This window comes from Melanostigma gelatinosum (genome assembly GCF_949748355.1).
Source record: "Melanostigma gelatinosum genome assembly, chromosome: 14".
NCBI classification, from domain to species: domain Eukaryota; kingdom Metazoa; phylum Chordata; class Actinopteri; order Perciformes; family Zoarcidae; genus Melanostigma; species Melanostigma gelatinosum.
This window is the reverse complement of record NC_136647.1, coordinates 10,932,670-10,953,515: the sequence shown is the minus strand read 5'-3', so window position 1 is coordinate 10,953,515 and position 20,846 is coordinate 10,932,670. Positions and strand designations below refer to the sequence as shown.

At 42.4% G+C, this 20,846-nt stretch overlaps 2 protein-coding genes across 2 annotated transcripts in view; both read left to right on the top strand.

Annotated features, from left to right (window-relative positions):
* tiam1a (TIAM Rac1 associated GEF 1a) overlaps nt 1–19,404 on the top strand; it is a 48,784-nt gene extending 29,380 nt beyond the window's left edge. The window contains exons 16-29 of the mRNA XM_079282756.1: nt 1,979–2,191; nt 3,308–3,441; nt 11,238–11,462; nt 11,838–11,906; nt 12,046–12,171; nt 12,444–12,552; nt 12,995–13,174; nt 13,316–13,434; nt 13,551–13,659; nt 14,860–14,918; nt 15,334–15,430; nt 16,443–16,530; nt 16,615–16,787; nt 16,897–19,404. Coding sequence (XP_079138882.1) covers nt 1,979–2,191; nt 3,308–3,441; nt 11,238–11,462; nt 11,838–11,906; nt 12,046–12,171; nt 12,444–12,552; nt 12,995–13,174; nt 13,316–13,434; nt 13,551–13,659; nt 14,860–14,918; nt 15,334–15,430; nt 16,443–16,530; nt 16,615–16,787; nt 16,897–17,555 — 2,360 coding nt within the window. The 3' untranslated portion in view covers nt 17,556–19,404. The remainder of the gene's footprint in view (nt 1–1,978; nt 2,192–3,307; nt 3,442–11,237; nt 11,463–11,837; nt 11,907–12,045; nt 12,172–12,443; nt 12,553–12,994; nt 13,175–13,315; nt 13,435–13,550; nt 13,660–14,859; nt 14,919–15,333; nt 15,431–16,442; nt 16,531–16,614; nt 16,788–16,896) is intronic.
* The window catches only part of scaf4a (SR-related CTD-associated factor 4a), a 92,672-nt gene that overhangs the window by 60,619 nt on the left and 11,207 nt on the right, over nt 1–20,846 (top strand). The window lies entirely within an intron of this gene.

The following is a 20,846-nucleotide window of genomic DNA, read 5'->3' as shown; positions in this document are numbered from 1 at the left end:
TCTAATGCAGTATTTTTATTTTATATTATATAGATCCAAATGTTGGCACGTCTTGCCCTTTTCAGGACTTACAAGGCAATCAACATCAACTTAGAAATGGAGTCCAAAGCGAGTTCATTCGCAGCCAAGAAAGGCCTCCAACGTCAGTATGGCCGCATGACGTGAACCAGCAACCAAAAAGTAGAAAAACATCTGTAGGCCTATGCTTGCATCACTAAGTCGAAAAAGAGTTGAATCACCTGTCCTATACTCTATATTTGTCAGTCTGACGATTACTGGCTTTCATCCTGAAAAAGGCAAAATATTGATCGATGAAATAAAAAATAAAAGAGATTGCATTGGAGCTATGCATCTCTGGCTTTCTTCTCCTTCCTGCGAGCAAAGAAGAAAATCAGCATTCCTTTGTCTGCTGTTTGAACAGCCGGGTCTCCAGATCAACCCCCATTTGTTAGTCCTCATTTTTGAACTGAGCCAGAGAGACCTAATGGGTTTGAGAAACACACGGCCACTCTGTAGATACAGCACTAATGGATAGAAAATAACATGCCTCACTATTGTGAGACCAAGGTTACTCAAGTGTGAGATTGTGTCCTCCGGTGTATTACCAATCTAAAAAGCTGCTAGCTTAGCAGGGCTGCCAGCAGCTGGAGGATACAGCTGTACTGACTCTCCACCTCTAAAGGCGAGTAGAGCTACAGAGAGCTTGTGGCATCCAGACAACACAACGCATCTTTTTTGTAAGATTACACCATATTTAGCTGAATCACAGAATAAAGTATGCCAGGGACAACATTAGTAGGCCCATGTGTACACTGGGATTAGCCTGTGTGTGCGTGCATTTTATGAAGAGTGAGGACAATGAATGGGGAGTGAATGAAATCCCGCTTCAATTTCTGCAGGGTATACGCAGAAACCAGGCCATCTCCGGACAAGCAGCCCCAAAGGGTCTTTTCTCTCTCTCTCGCTATAATTTCTGCTCCCCCTCCCCCTCCAGAAGCACATCCATGCAACACACACAGCAGTATATGGCCAGAGGGGTTATCTCTCGGTCCAATAAAGACTCTGTTACAGCTGACATTTCACATCCCAGACAACTAGGTCATATCTTAGGGCTAAATGTGTGCTTTGTGTGTCTATATATGTAACTGTGTGTGTGTGTGTGTTCCTGCATGTGTCTGTAGCATTCGTTACGAAAGCCATAGCACAGAATGCCTGCTGTTTCTAGAACAGTAGACGATACAAAATGAGACTTATGAAAAGATAGCAAGCGACCATGTGCTGAAGTGTGACTGTGTCAACAGGAGCAAAACCCTTTGTCTTACTGGAGACTTGCTGTCAGATCTACTAAACAGCTGTCACAACCAATCAGGTTTATTGGGGGAGGTTGTGTGCTAATTGGTCGGCTGATTGAGTGCTAATTCTCAATTAGCCGAGCCGGGCACAGGTGGTTGAGGGGCGGGGCAAGAGAGAAAGCCTCAAACTGAGGCTGTGAAGCAGTGAAGTCCATGGAATCTGTTTTTATATATAGTACCACACAGATGATATACATGATGACAGGACAGCTATAGACAGGCATTGCAGCCTCCTTAAAGCCATCCAGTCTTGTCACATCAGCATTTGCGAATATGCATAGAGGGATGCATTTGTTATGTATTGGAAGACATTAGAGTCCCAACATGTCTGGTTAGCCCCAGAGCTGCCGTTGAGAAGTATGGCACCAAAGTTTTGCTTGTGTAGATCATTTGTTCGCATTAGCTCTCTGGAATTGATGGCCCACAGGAAAGCTGCTGTGTTAGATGGTGCCTTTCACTCACTGTGTGTCGCTTTTATCACTGTCAGCCTTTTATGTTGCAATGTATTTCTCTACAATTTAATCTACTTTAAAGGATGCAATTACTGGTTGTTGTTTTGTTTTTTGACATTAAAGCCTGTTTAACTTGATTCTCTCACTTAATTGTGTCCTTTCATTCTCCACCAGGTTTGAAAGCAGGCGATGAGATTCTGTTGCTGAATGGTAAACCTGCATCTGCCCTCCAACTGGATGATATGAGGGCTGCGTTTACAAAGCAAGCGCTGACCTTGAGCGTCAGCACCCTGCCCCAGCTGGACCCTCGGGTGCTGTGCTCCCTTCCACCGCGGCGCTCCGACGGGGAGCAGGACCCAGCCACAGACATCTTCTCCCAGAGCCAAGGTAAGATTCCTGGTCCACATAAGGTGTGGAGGCATGGGGTAAGTTGTTTTCCTTATTTGTGTTTGAGCAAAGGCAGTTTTCATGAGATGATGCATGAATCATCAACCGTGTCCTCTCGTGACAAATATGGGGGCTTCTTTTTCATTTTCAAATAATAACTTAAGTTTGGTGAGGGCCATCAGGTGTTCTCGAATTCTTCCTGTTATATATATGTGTTTCTGTTGGGTTTATCAAAACTAATGCCCATTATATCTGTAGCTTGAGAGCATGTTAGAAAGAAACAAAATAAAAATTTTGGAATTTCAAATGGAATTTCCTTTTTATGTTTCTATTCTTATCTCTTGCCTTGTACCATTGTAAGTCCTCTAAGCCCCCAACTTTGTGTAGTGGAAAAGGGAGTATGCAGATGGTGATTTATTTCTATTTTTTTAAAGCAGAGGGTGAATAGGGCAATCTGCTAATTATGCTGTCTGATAACCAACCTGCAGGCAGCTGCCAGCTTTCCTCTGCCCTGCTCTTTTCGTCCGTGCAAGGGCACCATTTGTATTCCTTTTTAATAAATTGGGGGCTCACAGCGCACAGGCTGACAAACTGGCATTGTTTATACAGGGACTCTGAGCACCATGAATATTAATATGAATCGGTCAGCAGGGCAGAGCTGTCATTGGGTAGGATATGCCATACGCAAAAGGTCGGACAGAGAATAAAAACACTTCAGCAGCCAGATGGAGGTTATCGATGATATCATGCTTAAGAGGCCTTCAACTCAAAGGAAATAAATTAAAATTTCTCATGGATGTGGATAGAATAATAAACGACACGGTCATATCATAACTAGAAACAATGAGGGTTGTTTGTACTGCCGTCATTCTCTTTGCAGCTTAGGGATGCTGACTTATAGTGTAGTTTTTCACAACAAAAGTGTATTGTGCATATATCCAGAACCCGAACACTCCGATTTCTCTTTTACACTATTTAAGGAAGTGTAGAAAATGAAATGCATTAGAACAGGTTAATTGTACAAAAGGGTCCGTAACTGAGCATTAGGGAGAAGGTCCTGTTATTTGGATACACGCAGCGTATTGTGTACAATTTTCCCTTTGTCTCTGTCTGTAGAGGACATCCTGGATGAGGTGTCGGGGTTGACGGTGGAGAGCCCAGACCAGACCTTAGTGGAAGGATCTCGGCGGACCCTGCAGAGTCCTGGAGATCATCAGGAAGACAAAACGTGCATGGGGACGGGACAAAAGGTAGACTATGGCGTGCAAAGACACAACCTTGATATGCATACACACTACGACAAACGTGCACATACATGCAACAGAGCAGGGGATTAATAGTAGTTTGGCACAGTTTTCCACACAACTTGTCAGTGGCATGTGTTGTTTCAGACAAAGGTCAACAGTTCTGGTATCAGTGTGTGTGTGTGTGTGTGTGAGACCTGTGGATCACTGCTGGTGTTTGAAGTGGCTGATTAGCTGCATTATTCTGCTGCCATCTTTCAGCTCGCTGACTACAGCAGCAGTGTGATTAATTCCTCCCTGTTTCTTGTCTCAGATCTGTCGTACAGAAAAAAAGAAACCACTGATATCACTGACCAACTATTCAACACATTCTGGATGTACGTTTGAGCAGATACTGAGTCCATGTGTTTATGATCATATGAAAACCCTTTGGCAGGTCTTAGCCTCAATATTTCTTCATTCGTGTCAGATTATTTCTGCGTGTATGTGACGAGAAAGCTGGAAGATGTTCACAGGCTTTTTCGTATGTGATACTTGTGACCTTTTACACAAAGACTGTTTTGGAACTGAAAGATCTGACACAAGCGTGTAAGTGGTCTGACGCGCACACACACACACAGCCATAGTTCACACGCTCATAACTGCTTTGAAGTTGCTTTGTATTAAACTTAACTTGGTGATTAAGTCATGCAGTTCATTTTATATTTCTGTTGACACCTACAACCTACTGTAACCATTATTGTATTCTCACATAAATAACAGATTTGTTTTCATACAGTGCTGACAACATATTGCAGGACTACTTTGTGGTGTGCTGAATAGCTCGTGTGTCAGTCCTAGCACATGAACAGATGTGTGTGCACAGTATGTAGTGTGTGTGTGTGTGCTCTGGAGCACAGAGATGAGGACGGACAGGTGAGCGAAAGCGTGAGTGAGCGGCATCACTGTCTAATTAAGATTATGTCGGGTCTGATCAGGGTCGGCGCAGTGATTGCTGGGACGCGCCGTGGTGCCAGCCGGTCTCCCTTGGATACGGTTGTCACTTCCATTACCATGGCAATGTCTGATAACCAGTAACCACCAGAAACAATTTTCTTTTTTTTTTCTTTTTGTACCTCTCTTGTCGATATCCCAGACATGGACAAAAGAGGAGAGGGAAGGGACAGCACTGTGTTCTGTCTCGGATGTGTGTCAGTGAGCTTCAGTCTCGAGGGCGAACTAATGGGGGAGGTCAGAGCCGGCTCCAGTCCGGTTGGACAGTGGTGGTTCTGTGACTCCAATGTGCCGTTATTCGTTTGAAGCAAAGTATGCGAAGATGAGAGAAATACCGACAGACGGGGTTGCCAGGATGGGCTGAATAAGGACGAGAGGCTTTTAAGTCTCATTTGGCGCACTTGATGTGGGGAAAACATCCAGCAGTTCTAAACTTGTTAACCTTTACAACAGTTTGAACCTCGAACAGCTTCGAATCAACATTTAAAGCGATTTTGCTGTTCCAAGCTCAGTGTTTCTACATTGAAGAAGAAATCCATTCAAATCTATTCTAACAAGTTGAAACACTTGGAAACACAAAATGCAGCATGTCATCTTTATATAAAACCTTTTTGGAAAGTGTGCAGTTTAATTATTTTAATCTGCTGAAGATTATGCAATGTCACTGGTGTCAGACTAGCTGTATGTTGTTTTCTATAGTGAAAGAAACTCGTTGTCGCATCTTATTACCATTCAACAAGGGCAAAATTAAGTAAAACGGTCAAGTCAGCACAAAATGAGTAAAATAATTTTTGTTCATCAACCAATAGGTTTGTTCATGATGATACGTGTGAAACAATTTAGTCTCTTTTGGACACACAGTAAGGCTTGAGACTCGGATATTGCTTACCCATGTCTGTAATATGTTGTCCCTTGGTGTTTAATGCTTTGTCATGGGCTTCTTGGTTTATTATCGGATGATATTACACATGCAAATAGAGGAAAAAAACCCATGCAAGGCAGTACAGGGCAAAACGGTACATCAGAGTAGTGCAATTTTATTAACAAAGCTCTGGAAAGCGATGATCCTCACCTTTTCAGTGTCTCGCCTCCTGCTCCAGTCGTAACGTGTGCTGTCTTGTGTCTCTCCTAATTCCCATCTGCTGTCTGTTTTGGCCTCATTTTGTCATCCTCCTTTCTCTCTACCCTTCATTTCACTTGGCTACTTGATCTATTGTCATATATTTTGTCCCTATAATAATTGAGTACAACAATGTGACCGTGTCCTTTGTCAGATGTGACAGCTCAGTGTTTTTTGTCCTTTCAGATAATCCTGTCTCATTATCTTTGGTTTGAACGCTCTTTCTCTTCTCCTGTCGTCCTATTTTCCTTGTGACTTCCTCTCCTTGTTTACCCTCCTCTTCCTCCTCACGAACACCCTGCTGCTCCTTAACATAAACAGTTGGAGGCTGCCGTTGGCTCTCAAACTGCTCCGCTCCCTGTAGCTTTCCAGTCGACTGTGGGCCCTGACCTGAAGCACTTGGATGCCAACTCTTGTTAAAATAAATGAGAGAAACTTGCCACAGACTCCCTGGGAACTTAAAAAAAACATGTTTTTTTTTTTTATCCTTTTAAATTTGGGTTGCCCTTTTTTGCCATGGCTTTGTTTCCACACTCTTTGGAAAGCCTCCAAAGTGCTGAAGATTGCGTCTTACCTCATTTCACCCACCGCCTGCAGTCACATGGTGGCGAGATTGAGGAAAAGGAGGGACCGTTTTAATTATCCCCACCCTCTAATTACTTCATTCTCCACAGTGTTTCACATCATTTAGTGGAGATAAATGAGTGTCTGGCTAGCCGGAGGAAACGGGGAGGTTCATTATTTTAGACAAAGCACAGAGCCACCTCCTCGATATGAAAAACCAAACTGGAGAATAAGACGGTGATTGCTTGCGATAACGGCGATAATGGAGATGACTGTGATTATAGTGTTCTCCAAGGTGTAGTCATCGTCACTGACGAGTGCTGGTTATAATTTACAAACCTCTATCAGTTTGGCTTTGGGGTATTTGAAATAGGAAATGCATTATTCATTGCCTGAAGGGTCGAGGGGACCGTTTCCATCAAGATTTGTTTTGATTAACTCCTGATGGTATAATTCAGGTTAATTAGCTCCTTGCAGGCAGTGCATTTGGTTAATGTAGTTACTGACTGCTAAGAATGCATACATTTTGTGAATCTTTAGCCTTAAAATCATTTATTCTTTCTTTCTTTTTCATGAATCGTCTCTCAACCTGCTTCTTCTTACTGCCCTCTAGCCGGGCCTTCCAGCTTTGTCCCAGTTGTTACCGTCTTCCCAAAGTCTTCCACTAGAGGGAGCACTGTGCCGACTCATGAAGACTGCAAGACAACAATTGTGTTTCCAACATTAAGCATGCAACCAACAACGGATCTGGTTCAAAATGAATCAAGTATGATTAACAATATTGGTTGGTATATTTCAGTATTCAGCCATCAATAGATTATATTCTGTGTGTGTAATATATATGATAATGTGATCTCCAATTTAGGTTAATTTAAATGTGCAAAACTGCATTTTCTTATGTTCTGTTATTAATGCCCGATGGTGACTACCGTTTTAAGGAAAGAAAGAAAATGCCTCGCACTTGACACTTTCCTCTCCCTTCTAACTTCCCAGAATTGTACAGCAGGAAGCTCGCAGTCTGCAAATGAATGTATGTTCATGCATACTGTAGATTGGTGAAGACTCGTGTCATAACATCCTTTAGCTTCAGATTAAATGATTAAAGTCTCCCTCTCTCTGTGTCATGGCGTATATCTCATCATTCCTCGTAGGGATTTATGGATTTGCATGTTTCCCTGATTTCAAATGAAACTGAACTTCAAGACTCTCCTCCCTCCCATACACCAAGTGTGCGTCATGTGTTTCTGTACGGCAGGTTGTGTGGCTCTGTTTATCCTGGCTCTCGCTGTGCGTGGTTTCAGCTGACGGCTGTGAGAGCAGGTTTGTGCTTGCCTCCACGCTCCTCCCTCATGCTGTACTCCTGTCTCTCTGTGATCGAGGGCGAGTCTGGGATGTAGTGCATTTTGTGAAAGGGCAAAAATTCCTCTCTGTTGGAAATGATTAGGAAATGCATGTGTTGGACTGACGATGGAAAAGGTATTGCTGCCGGGGTTTTTCCTTCTCTACTTGTTGCCTGCCTCTAATAGTTTTGTTCATTCTCTGCTAAGCTGTTGTCTTTTCCACATGTCTGAGGTCAAAGTTTTGTGCATTGCATGTGTGTAGAACTGCGTGAGCACACGTACGCGCACTTGCTGGATTGATTGTCCCTTTTAACCGACTTGATAAACATAAAAAAAACACACTTGCATTGGTCAAAAGGTCTCGTAACTTAATTGAAGATCTATTTCAACGAGCAACTGTGTAACAGTCTTAATCCTCCATGTGTTATGCAACTCTTGTTTCTCAGAAAAGACGAGTGAGCAGCAGGTGTGGTGTGGTTAGCCATAACTTGATTGACAAGTGAGTTTCAGTTCGAAGCATTTATGGCACGAGAACTTGAAGTTCCAGTCAGATCTGGAACAAATATCATTTGTGGAATATACTTCAAGCTGCTTTGACGACCAGGAAGAGATGTTCAGTGCATCACGGCATTGCTTATTTTGCTGGGTATGTTTTCATGTCATTTTTAAACAGGAGATGGAGCAAATGCATACCGTTTAATAAGGCTGCTGTCGTTTCTCATGGGTGGTGGTATAAGTCTCTGTGTTGTGAAGAGAGAGAGAGAGAGAGAGAGAGAGATAGATGCTTGTTGTCTTTTCGTGCACTTCCTGTATTCCTGTGTTTGGCTCTCACCACCCACCGCTTCCTCAGCCCCCCCCCCCCTCCTCCTCTCCTCTCTCCTTTCTCCTCCCCTCTTTGCTTCCACGTCTCGTGGGGATGTGATGTTTGATCTTGTTATTTAATGTTGTATTCTCCGTTGAAGCTGCTCTCGAACACCTGGACAGACGTGACATAGCAACAGGGACATGCAGAGGCAGTGGGGGGATTGAGACAGAGAGACTGATAGGATAGACTCTTTAGGATAAAGTGGCATGAGGGTGCTGTTTTTTTTTACTGCAATCTGTTCTGTTCAATATTTGTTCAGCTGCAATGGTAATCATTTTACCAGCAATAGTGTTTTTCAGAGCGGTATGAGAGCTGAATATCAGGTATTGTTTCTTTTACACTTTTTTTTTTTTTTTAATCAGTTTGGCGGGACGCGTTCAACATCCTGCAGTGTGTTAGTCGTACATTTTGGCAGAAGAAACTGTAAAAATGATTCCTCCTGGCTCTGAGAGGCATTGAAGGAGGAATGGAAGCTACCTGGACAGAAAAAGCAGGACAGAAAACGGACACCTGACTTCTCCTTGACCTTTTTGTTTGACCTGCCAGCATGTCAGCCTTTAGGAGGAGCGGGAACTCCAGACGCTCGACCGAATCCATCTCTGATATGTTACAGCTGGTGAGCCGTGCAGTCTGATGAGTGTGTGTGTGTGTGTGTGTGTGTCTGTGATCCCTTGTGTTGTGGATATGATCCTGCAGAGCTCAGGGATTTTGTGACGGTACCAACAGTACCGAGGTTAGAGGTTCAATTCCCATCAGAGCAACCCATTCTAACAACTAATGGAATATTTTTGACTCATCGCACACTGTGATAACATGAACTTCAGGGTTCAGACCTCATCATATCCCCCCTGTTTATATTTCAATGGAACGAGTAAAGCATTGTGTCATTAAAAAAGCATCACTGTGCTGCAAATCCAACAATCGGGATGTATTATCACTTGTTTATCTTAACTTTCATCCGTTAAAAACAGTCTAATTACTGACGTGTGTCAACATTTACGCTACCCAGGTCGCAGATTAGAAAGTGACTAGACTGTTAATGTTATTGCCCTTTTGTGTGTGTGTGTGTGTGTGTGTGTGTGTGTATATGGTCAGTGACGGTTTGATAAGTGTTTCTTGCACATTGATCCATGCATCAATTTATTTTCTGCAATATATATTTTTAACAGGAATTACATATTTAAATGTTAGCCTCAACTTAAATAATACATTGCGTTTGTTTTTAAGGAGGAGTTTTAAATTGTCGGCAATGTTCTTACATGACTTACCTTCTGGGAGTGATCCTCACAATGCAGCGTGAATGACTTGTACAGGCTTTATGATAAGCAAGCTCATTTTATTTTACTCGTCTTGCATACTTTTGCTTGCTTGTGTGGTTGTTGTATCGTTTTAGTGACGTAAGGAGCTCATCTTGACTCGATGAGAGGAATTTCAGTACCAGCATTTCTATCAAACGGTGTGTACGTGCGTGTGTACCCAGCAGTGTTGCAAAACTGGTTTGAATACCAACAATGGAAAATTGTGTTTGCCATCGCTGCAGCTTAACAGGCGACCAGCCATGAAATCAGCAAAGACAAGCCATGTCTTTCAGCTGACCAGCTGTCTGCAAATCAGTGGAAGCACACAAGCAGGCGCTCTGTTTCTTCACGGATTACAATTAATAAACACCTTCACTGACTCCACACAGATGTGGGATGTTTGAGTGGCATACATTTGCAACAGTACTTTTATTAGTAAGACTGATGACTGCCGTTTTGAATTGGAAACATACATTTTATCAAACAAAACAATGGCTGAAAATCAGATCCTTGCAGATACAATCAGCTGCAATGTCTCACTGAGTCTTAAATATCTCACAAGACAGGGAATTCTTAGTAATTGTCCTGCCTAACCAGATCAGAGCTTTCAATTTCTTTAAAGGTTTAGTAAAGGCAAGAATTGGGCGTGTAGTGGAGGTCTTAGATAAGAGTCAAATTAAATGAGACATGGAGCACGAATCTTTTGCAATTAGTGTCCAGTGTGTGTGGGCTGAGTCATTCAGAAAAAAGATGTCTCTTAACAGACCTGCCTGGACGTGGCCCGCAAACAATGCCATGAAACCACAGATTCACCAAAGTGTCCTATAAATCCACTGAGAGAATGGAATACGAGATCTTAAGAAGCAGATTACTAGGTCGTATTTACAGACGTTGGAAAGATTTGTAATAGCTTTTGGTATTGTGGGAATCATTGCTGTATTACTCTCAGTGCATTTCAGATTTGCACATCCAGCCTCACTTTAGATAACGCTCCTATGTCACTTTCTTCGCCTACGCACTGTTGCATCACCTTCACAGCCTTGGAACTATGAAAGAAACCGTCAAATGTGGACAGAGCCTCTTGATCCCAATTATGTATGTTCTTGCGTGGGTTCCAGTCTGTCATTCTCAAACTGCTGTTGCACCTCAGTGTGGAAGAAAATTCATCTCAGCTTTTTCCAGAAGTTGTTGACCCTCACTTTGCAAAGCATGGCACTGAATAACGACTGTAGGAGTCTTTAGCAGCAAATCTTAACTGCTATTGGTGTAAAGGCATGAGGCAGAGGGGAAGAGCCCTCTACTGTTTTCTTTTCAACATTAGGCCCACTACGGTACCAGTTTGGCCTCGCAGGTCTGCACATGCTTGGCATTTATACCTGGGGTGGTGTTATGGCAGGTTTTGCAAGCCTGTACACTATATGTTTTGTTGGTGGTGCATATTTTCAAGGTCGGCTGCACCCATTACATGATTACGTTTGTTTTTGCTTCTGTTGTAATTCCCTGTTTGTTTAGCTCTACCTTTTATCATGTCAAAAATGCACGAATGGAAGTCTTCTCTGATATAAAATCCCCCTTATAGAAATCCTGCTGATGCGACATGTTCTTTGTCTCTTTCTGTACAGAGCACAGAGCAGGTCACTGCTTTCTGCCGCAGTCTCCATGACATGAATCCCCTGGAGTGCCCTATGTCATCCTCCTCATCGTCGTCCTCGTCATCCCTCTCCCCGAGCCCTGTGTCGCCTCTACCGCCCACAGCAGGCATTGCCACCCAGAGACAGCTCTCCCACGCAGACAAACTCCGCAAGGTCATCAATGAACTTGTGGAGACGGAGAGGACTTACGTCAAAGTCAGTATAAGCTCTCCTGGAGCGTTAAGACAATCTTTACCACACAAATCAATACCCAGTGAGTCATATTTGTATCTATTTGACGGTAACGGACACACAATCTCATATTGCTGCTGGTAAAATTATCTTGAACTTTTTGTTTCGGGTGCCATCATCATTGTAATAGGCATGCAGATTGTTAACATGCGTTTGGTGTCATGGTGGGTTATGTTCATACCTGTGAGAGCTGATTTCTTTTTTAAAATTTAAAATCCTCAGTAAAGACGCCAAATTAAACAGCCTTGCCTTCGATAGACGCCCAAACAAGCTCTTCCCCATTTTTCCTTCAACATCTGACGACAGACTAATCTTGTTCCTATCCCTTGTGTTTTTCAGGACCTGAGATGCCTCATAGAGTGCTACTTGACACCTTTGCAGAAAGAGAGCTTCCTTACACAGGATGAGGTACCTTCTACCTGACCTGTATAATCCAAGAATAAAAAAAAAAACGTATACGGATTGTTGTCGATGTACATAACCCGAAACACTGACATTGCTCTTGAGGTGGTAACCGTGTCGGAACGATGCTTTGCGTGTGTTGTAGCTGGACATTTTGTTCGGTAACCTCGGGGAGATGGTGGAGTTCCAGGTGGAGTTTCTCCGGACGCTGGAAGATGGGATCAGACTGGTGCCAAATCTGGACAGACTGGAAAGGGTGGAACAGTTTAAGGTAAGGGAACGTACATATAACACTTTAGAGCTACTATTGTTTGGACCTGGCTATGTGGTTTAAGGTGTTTATGCAGTTCTGTAGACATGTTTGCCCTGACATACATTTTTTTTCTAACTGCTGGGGGCCTCAAACAAAACGCATTCGCTTGAAACTTCTAGTGGAGTAAAACCTTTGCTAAAAAGTGATTGCCATTTACTATGGCGCAGCCTCGATTCATGAGCAAAGCCATTTCTATTGAGCTAGCATGTAATGCTTGTGTGTTTCCACAGAAAGTGCTGTTCTCCTTGGGGGGTTCATTCCTGTATTATGCCGATCGCTTCAAGATCTACAGCGCCTTCTGCGCCAGCCACACCAAGGTCCCCAAGGTCCTGGCTAAAGGTAAAAACATGCACACACATCGACTGGCATCAAGCACAGAGCCACCGCATGCTCCTCTGGAAGTTGTACAGTAGTTCATTGCTCTCTACCATCAGTGGCATGTGATAGCTGAGGGGCTTATGTCGTACAGGAAGCATGTGGTTTTATTCCCATGCCCTGCATGAAAGGCAAGCTGCAACAAGTATCGGCACACAGTGAGGCATAAACTTGAAACTTACAGCGTTGAGTTGAGAGGCATTTGAAAGAACAGTTGATTTTTGCATTTACTGCTTTGGTTGCTACTGTTACGGACACTTCAGTGGACACCTGTTTAGGTTTTCATCTTATGATTCAAGTTATTTACAGGTACAGAGGCTTCATCTTTTAGATGCAGCTGTCTGTATCTGTTTGTGTTCTCCCTTTTGTACAAAATAAACAAATGCTCATATTTCTGCTCCTCCAGCGAAAACCGACCCAGATTTCAAGGCTTTCTTGGCTGAGAGAAACCCCAGACAGCAACATTCATCCACTCTGGAGTCTTACTTGATCAAACCCATCCAGAGGGTCCTGAAGTACCCGCTGCTGCTAAGGGAGCTCTACTCTCTCACTGACCCGGACAGTGAGGAACACTACCACCTGGATGGTAAGCCATTGTTTTTTTATTTTTTTATTTTTTTATTATTCACATTTTTAACTGCTGTGAAGCTGTATAATATCAGCTCCCGACCCATGGAACTGTAATTAATGAAGATGCATTCAATTATGGTAATTGTGTTCAATTCAGTTGCAATGAAAGCCATGAATAAAGTTGCGAGCCACATCAACGAGATGCAAAAGCTTCACGAGGAGTACGGAGCTGTTTTCGACCAGCTCATCAATGACCAGACTGCGGATAAAAAAGAGGTAAAACATGATCGTGCACGTTTTATTAAAGACTGGATCTGTCGCCAATCCAATAGATTGTCCAATATTTTAAATGAATAGTTTACAATCTGTTGAATTACTTCCAAATGTCTCAGGTGGCTGACCTCTCGATGGGGGATCTTTTGCTCCATTCTACTGTGGTGTGGATCAACCCTCCAGCCTTTCTGGTCAAGAGTAAAAAGGACCCTGATATGGCTGCTTTTGGTAAAGCTTAATGTGGATTTTGGATGATATTGTAGGATTGAGTCTCCTCTACTAGTCTTTGTTATAAAATATTTTTGGGGGATTGAAACCTTTTTCTTTTTTTTTTTCTTTTTTTCAAAAGTTTCATCTCTTTAATGGACAGACACCTTCTACATAACTACAGCTGGACTGAGGGATTATTTATACATTTAACAGCTTTTATCGATCCACCTAACTATATACAATGCACTTCAAATTCAACAGCCTGAGAGTAAATCCCAACGTAGCATAATGATGTACCGAAGACATAAAATAAGCTTCTTAAAAGTAGAATTTATTGCAGTAGTTTTGGTTGCATTGCAGCTCCACTTGATGTACATTTAAGAGTTCTAATGGGTCAAAAAAGCTCCACAGTCTTCATTTTTAAGTCAAACTCTTCAAACGATGACATGCAGTTTTGCATTTTTATGTATTTGCTTGGTCAACATATTATATAACATTGACAATCCTGTCACGCCTGCAGGATTTCAAATAGACACATGATATGCAAAGCGCTCATCCCCGTGTGTCAAATACTAAAACACTGTGATGAGTAAACTAATATGCAGTTATCATTTTCTCTGCAAACAAAAGAGCAATGCCACTGTGTGTCTACTGTTCCCTGCCCTGGAGGAACACTGCATAACACTTGCAGGCACGCGACACGTCACTGTGTCCCACATAATACTGCCATGCATAGTGTGAGGCTGGGTGCTATTTCAGACGGTGAGGAAATAGACTTGTTGAAAGACAAACCAAGTCTAACATACAACATATTTTCTTACTTTTCATGTGAAATGCAGCATGTTAGCTTTTCATTAATGGGATTACTAATTCTCACACACCCAGAAGTGTCCTGTGTCTTTAAAAAACAGACACTTTTGGCAATACATATTTCATGTACATGGTATAAGGGCTTTTCCTGGCAAGGCGATGGTGAGTTGCAGAGGTTGCTTTGTGCATGCAATGTCGCGGCTTTTAGTCCATATTCATCTTTGGTGCTGCTGATATAGCATGCCAGTGGTGTGAGGCTATTCTAAAGGTGGGACTAAAAGCCTCCGCTGACATGGTGCATCAGCTGCCAATGTAGTAAACCGAGGAATAAAAAGTCTATTTTGATGTCTGCGATGAATGAAAGCAGACCCTCCTAATGGTTTCCATATTTCCTTTGCCCTCATTTAGTGTTCAAAACAGCAGTTGTATTTGTGTACAAAGACAGCTCCAAGCACAGGAAAAAGATCGTAAGTACGATATTTTTTTTCCCATTTTATGTTGAGGAATCCAGTCAGAGAACCTCTTTGTTGTTTGATGTATTGTGGGGATTTGGGGCTCTGGGCTTTCTCTTAAGTGGTTTTCTTTTAAATTGCTTTTTGTTTTGTTTTGGGTGGCACATTGAGAATACGAAGGAATGAAGGTTACTGTCTTTCATCATGGGACAATAGACTGAATTGAATGAGGGTAGTTTTTGGCAATTGAACAGACTGAAGAGACTTTATATGCACGCTGCTGCTATTCCCCTTGTACACGACAATAAAGCACAGGATGGTCGGGTCTGTTAAACCAACCTTCTGTCATTGCACTCTTCTGCTCTCTGCTGTCATCGCGATGTATTGCAGTGGTTATGTATTGGATATCCAACTAGTCCCTCTTTTTCAGGTTGGATCTCACCGTGCATCTGTGATTGATGACAAAGATCCTTTCCGTTTCCGTCACATGATCGCAACGGACTCGCTCCAAGTCCGTGCCCTTGCAAGTACGTCTATTTAAATACAGTAACATGCAGAAAATGTCATTTTCTAATCTTGCGTCACCATTCCTCATCAAGTCGTGGATGTTTTTTTGCCCCAACTTAGTAGACTTGTATTCAAAGAAAATAGATTTCGGTAATTAAACTATACAAGAAGGAAGTACATAAAGAGTTAAATGCAGGAGCCAACTCACTGATACTGGTTTTCTTGTGACTATCAGTGACTAAAAAGCTCCAACATAATTGGAATAGATCAGTAAAACATTTGAATTGTACGGTCTTTAGTCAAAGTTATGAATTGGACAAGATTTGAAATGTTTAGACGGAGCTCTTTGAGGCGCCATGTGGAGACTTTAATTTGTCTTGCCTGGGAAGCATAGATCTCATAATTGACATTGTCATTCATCCAGATTATAAGTCTGTTCAGTGGGGAAACTTGTGTGGTGATTTTTGCATGTGCTACAGATGATGCTTTTAATAAATACATGAATGTATTACACATTATTCTTTGATATTAATCAAAGTTAATATGTCCTCACAAGGGAAACACTGGACTTTACAAATAGTATCTTGCTTGTGCCTGAACTAGATTATTGCTTCTTTCCCCAACAGATTCATTTATAACTTGAGCATATTGTTCTTTAGGAATAAATGTATTCAGCATTTCTAAATTGAAGGCAGAGTAACGGATAATATGCATGAGTCTGTCATACATACCACAGAGGTTGATTCTGATGACTTCTTATTTTCTGACGGTGGCTTCAAAGGCTCTGGAGTCCACTCAGTGTTGCTGGTTTTCTTTCCCACAGAATATATGATAACCTCTGTAAGCAAACAAATGGATACCTATTAATATGTCTGCATGCAATCTTCCTCACATCTCTGTTCTAGATGAACCTTAAATCATTGTTTTAATCTGCCAAATGGCCTGTTATTTAAGAGGGGAGAAATTGATGACAGAAATGAACTGAATGCTTAAATGAATACAGATAACATCTCTATTTTCCCCTCCTCTCAGACTCTGAGGGTACGGCGGTGTGTGAGGTAGTTCACACCAGATCTGAATCTGAAGGAAGACCAGAGAGAACCTTCCAGTTGTGCTGCAGGTATTGCTTTTTTCTTTTTCAAAAACTGTTCACATGTATTGAACTCATGTGAACAAAACTATTTTCTTTTGGTCTAATCCGCAGTTCTCCAGATAGTAAGAAGGACTTCCTGAAAGCAGTCCACTCCATCCTTAGGGAAAAGCAGCGCCGGCAGTTTCTTAATACAGAGACTCTGCCACCCAACCAGCAGTACGTCCCATTTGGGGGCAAACGTCTGTGTGCCCTAAAAGGAATGCGGCCCGCCATGGACAGAGCAGGTGACAAAGCTCAAGTATAGCTTCTAGTTCACGGGACAAGAAGGGCCTACAATGTTTGTACAAGACATTAACAAGACGGTTTCTTTTATCTTTCTTTCTGCCTGTTTAGCATCAGCTCCATCACGAAGGCTGGCCCGCAGGAAACTGGTGAGGAACCGCTTCACCATCGACACCGACCTGGTTTTCCATGGCAACAAAGACGGCAACGATTCGGACACGTCCCACCAGTCTTCTTGCCCGCCTCTGTCCCAGCATGCTCTTCCTGAATCCAACAAACCTCAAGGAGAGGACACGGACCGTTGGGTGGAGGAGCAGTTTGACCTGGGTTGCTATGACGAACGGGGTGGGGGCATCGACGTGGGGCAGATGAAGGAGACGGACATTTTGAGCGACGACGATGAGTACTGCAAGTCTGTCCGAGCCGCTTCGGCACAGCCGGCCGAGCTGGAGGGGAGGATGGAGGGACTCGATCTTCGGGTCGCAGAGGTGAGGAGCCGCAACCTGAACGGACGAGTGGAGTCTGAAAGTGAGATAATGCTGAGCGTCATGCAGGAGGAGGACGTTGAGCGAATAAAGCATGGTGATGATTCAGGCTTGTTGGACTCCTTCACCTCTTGTGGTGTCTCGCTGTCTCGCTGTGCAACCCCGACTCTGAAGCTTGCCCCCTTGAAGCAGTGTGCTGTCGGGGGGGCCACAAATAAAGACCACGATGTCATCTGGGTGCGGCGGGACGACTTTGCCAACGGGTGCAACAGTGACGTCTTCTGATTGGGAATTGTAGAAAGCGAGATGAAGAAAAGGAGACAAAGGGTGGCTGCTTCCACTTTTTACATCAAGTAGGAGGGCAAGAAAATGGGGGCGAGATTAGTTACAAGCTTTAAATATGTAGAATTTGGAGGTATTTGTGTACAGAAGGTATTAAACCTCAGCCAGTTTTCCCTGTATCACTACACAACCCGCCTCTTCCCACCTAACCTGCATCTGCGTTGTACTGACAATCCTAAAGTACTGAAACACAGCGAGTATAAGGCAAAGTAAAATGTACTCTTATCCCAAACTGCTTAAAAGTGAAGCCAAAAGAATACATGGTCCTTACTGTTTTAGACGTACACCCAGGTAATACACACACCTGTGGAATTGTATGTCAACACAACAGCACTGCATGTGCACGCAAGTACACAAGTGTGTGTATGTACACTGTAAGTATACATGCATAAAGTGCACAGACTCCATAGGCAGCTACTGTACTGTGCACCCGTTGCACTGAAGAGACATCATCACTGATCTGTGGTTTTGTGGCTAAAATGTCTATTTTTCAACACAGGAATGTGGGTGTTATATTTTTCTGACTCAGAAGCTGTTTGTATTTTGACACTCAAAGGGCTGTGTGTTACTGAACTTCTCTTCAGGGGCTTAATGACTGCTGTGTAAGAAGATGGCGAGAAGATATAACTGGCTTTATTGTGCTTTTTATTGTTTTAACTTCATATCAGCTGCACATTGGTGTATAGTCAGGAGTACAAAGGAGTGCCGTTAACCTCTTCTATGAAACATTTTGAAGCTCACTTTTGTCTCCTAGGATATTCTTGTACAAGGTAGTACACAAATGTATTTAATTATTGCCTTTTTGCTGTATTTTCTTTTCTTTTTTAATGTTTACACCACACTCTGCTGCAGTGTTCCAAACCACCTTTTGTGTGTTTGGTGCCAACGCGTGTGCCCTTCACATGACTATCCAGTCTCTAACATAGTTCCTCAAATAACACTCCGTTGTTATTTTGGTAACTAATGGATTTCATCAATGACCTTAATTAACATACTGCATCCACTCTTGCCCTATAGAGGCCATGAGCTCATCATGCCCCATATTCTTGAATATGCCATACCTTGAATCCTTAAAATAGCATAATTCCTCCAACAATCCTGTTTTACTTGACTTTTTTTTCTTTGTTTTGAAAGGAGGTATTCAATAGAACCATGTTAGTGACTGCACTGTAACTCCACAGAGAAGGTCAATCATGCAGTTGACGTGTCATCCTCTGACCGATTCAGACATCATCATCTTCTCTCTCTCTCTCTCCAGCACCTTTGGACCTTTTGTCATGTCAAGAAGCATCACAACCACGGACAAGCTGGCTGAGACTTTGCATCCATGACATTTGACGCCAATCCTTACTATATTTCCACTTTCCCCATGCTGCATTTCTTCCCTTTTTCCACCAGGCTGTGCTGTTTCACATGTCGTCACAACGACACCCTGATCGCAGAGCTCGACACCATCATGCACACCTTAATGGATGTAATGAACATGCACTTAATACCCAAATATGAGGGGGAGGGGAGAATCTGATGGCGACTCTGATTCAGAGTGTGAGGTGATTGGAGGGAAATAATACACTTTGGATGTTCTTATTATTGTCTTTTTATTATGATGCTGGTTTCTTAGAATTTAGCTTTCTGGGTGATGATGCCCGTTATGGACGCTCAGACTGTGAGACACAATCACCTGGCCTTGGAGGCAAATCCTGTGAGAACCCCTTTGTACTTTCAAAACTGTGTTCGTACATAAAACTGTGGAGTATTATCATTTTTGTTTAAAATAAATTTTCTCAATTTAGTTGTGTGTGTGACTGCTATATTATTTTTCATTTTACTCACGTGACTGAAGCCAAAGGGCTGCTTTCCCTCTCCTCCAACACTGATACAGAGAGAACCCACTTTCCTCCTCCAAAGGAAAGATAACGTTCAGTTGATCCAATACAAATGGGAGCTGCCAGATGATTTTGCAGATTCAATTGCTGTCTTAAATTGTATTTTGTTGAATTCCAGGTATTGCAAAAAAGGAAATAAAAGATCAAATCAGTTTTGATGGATAACTGAACAAATATTCAGAAAGTAGCGGCAGTTGATACTTTAAAAGGAAGTGGAGGTTTGACTTAGTAAAGCTGCTGCATGATATAAAGTAAAACGCATCACATATACATTTCAAAGTCATTCAGACACAAACGACACAGTAAAGTAAGACATTGCTTTGAAATTCAATTTGGCGCACCAGAATGGGCCAATAATGTTAGAAGAAAATTCTGTTTTAAAATGTATTTTTTCAATGTGAAGTAGTCCTCATTTTGCAGCTCAAGCAGACATTTCCATGCACGGTATTTACCAGATGCGCTACAGAGAGAGAATTCTGCTCAGTATTCGTATCGGGCAAGTTTGGTATTCGGGCTGTAGCCCAAGGACTCCTTCTGGACAGGCTGGATGGTCATTTTCTTGAGTTAATTAAGTTTGTCCATAGGCTGTTTGTCAGGTTGAAGTTGGCAGGGTTTTTTTTTTTCATCTCACTTTGGCTCCCAGCTTTGAGAGAGTTCACAAACATTGTGATAAAGAAAATGTCAGTTCTGACGTAATGCAGAATCTGCTGGAGAGCAGGACTGTGAGATGGCGCGCACCTGGAATCTTTGCCTTTTTCAAATGTCACATCACACAACAGTGTAGAGTTGGCCAGCTTTAGAAATTCAGCAGTGATTAGATGTTTTATGCTACTCCAATAACAAAATAATACTAAAAATATAATATTTAGTCAGTTAAAGATGATTAAATATGTTCATGTTTGAAGGTGGATGTTAAAGCAGGTGACTCTTTTATTTAAAATACATTCCCATGTCCTGTTATTTGAGGATGGGAAGGCATCCAGTGACCCAGTCTGATGAAGACCTTGCTTGTCTGCAGTGAGAGATAATCTGGTATCTGGCCTGTAACCTGAAGATTATTCTCCCCTCATCAGGACCGGTGGAGAGAGCCGCTGCCAATCCATCTGCTCCTTAATCCCAACCGAATGGAGCAAAACTATCCAGAGATAACCAGAATTAGACCACGGCTACATTCAGTGTAAAAGCTGGTCTATCAAAAAAAAAAAAAAATGAAGATACCTATTTTGTAGGTAATATGGAGAAAACACATTACTTGATTTAGTACATTTCTAAATCGATGACTACCATTCTTGCTACTAACGGTGCAAATCTTTATTCAATAAAGTCAAAATAAGGTGTTTGATTATGC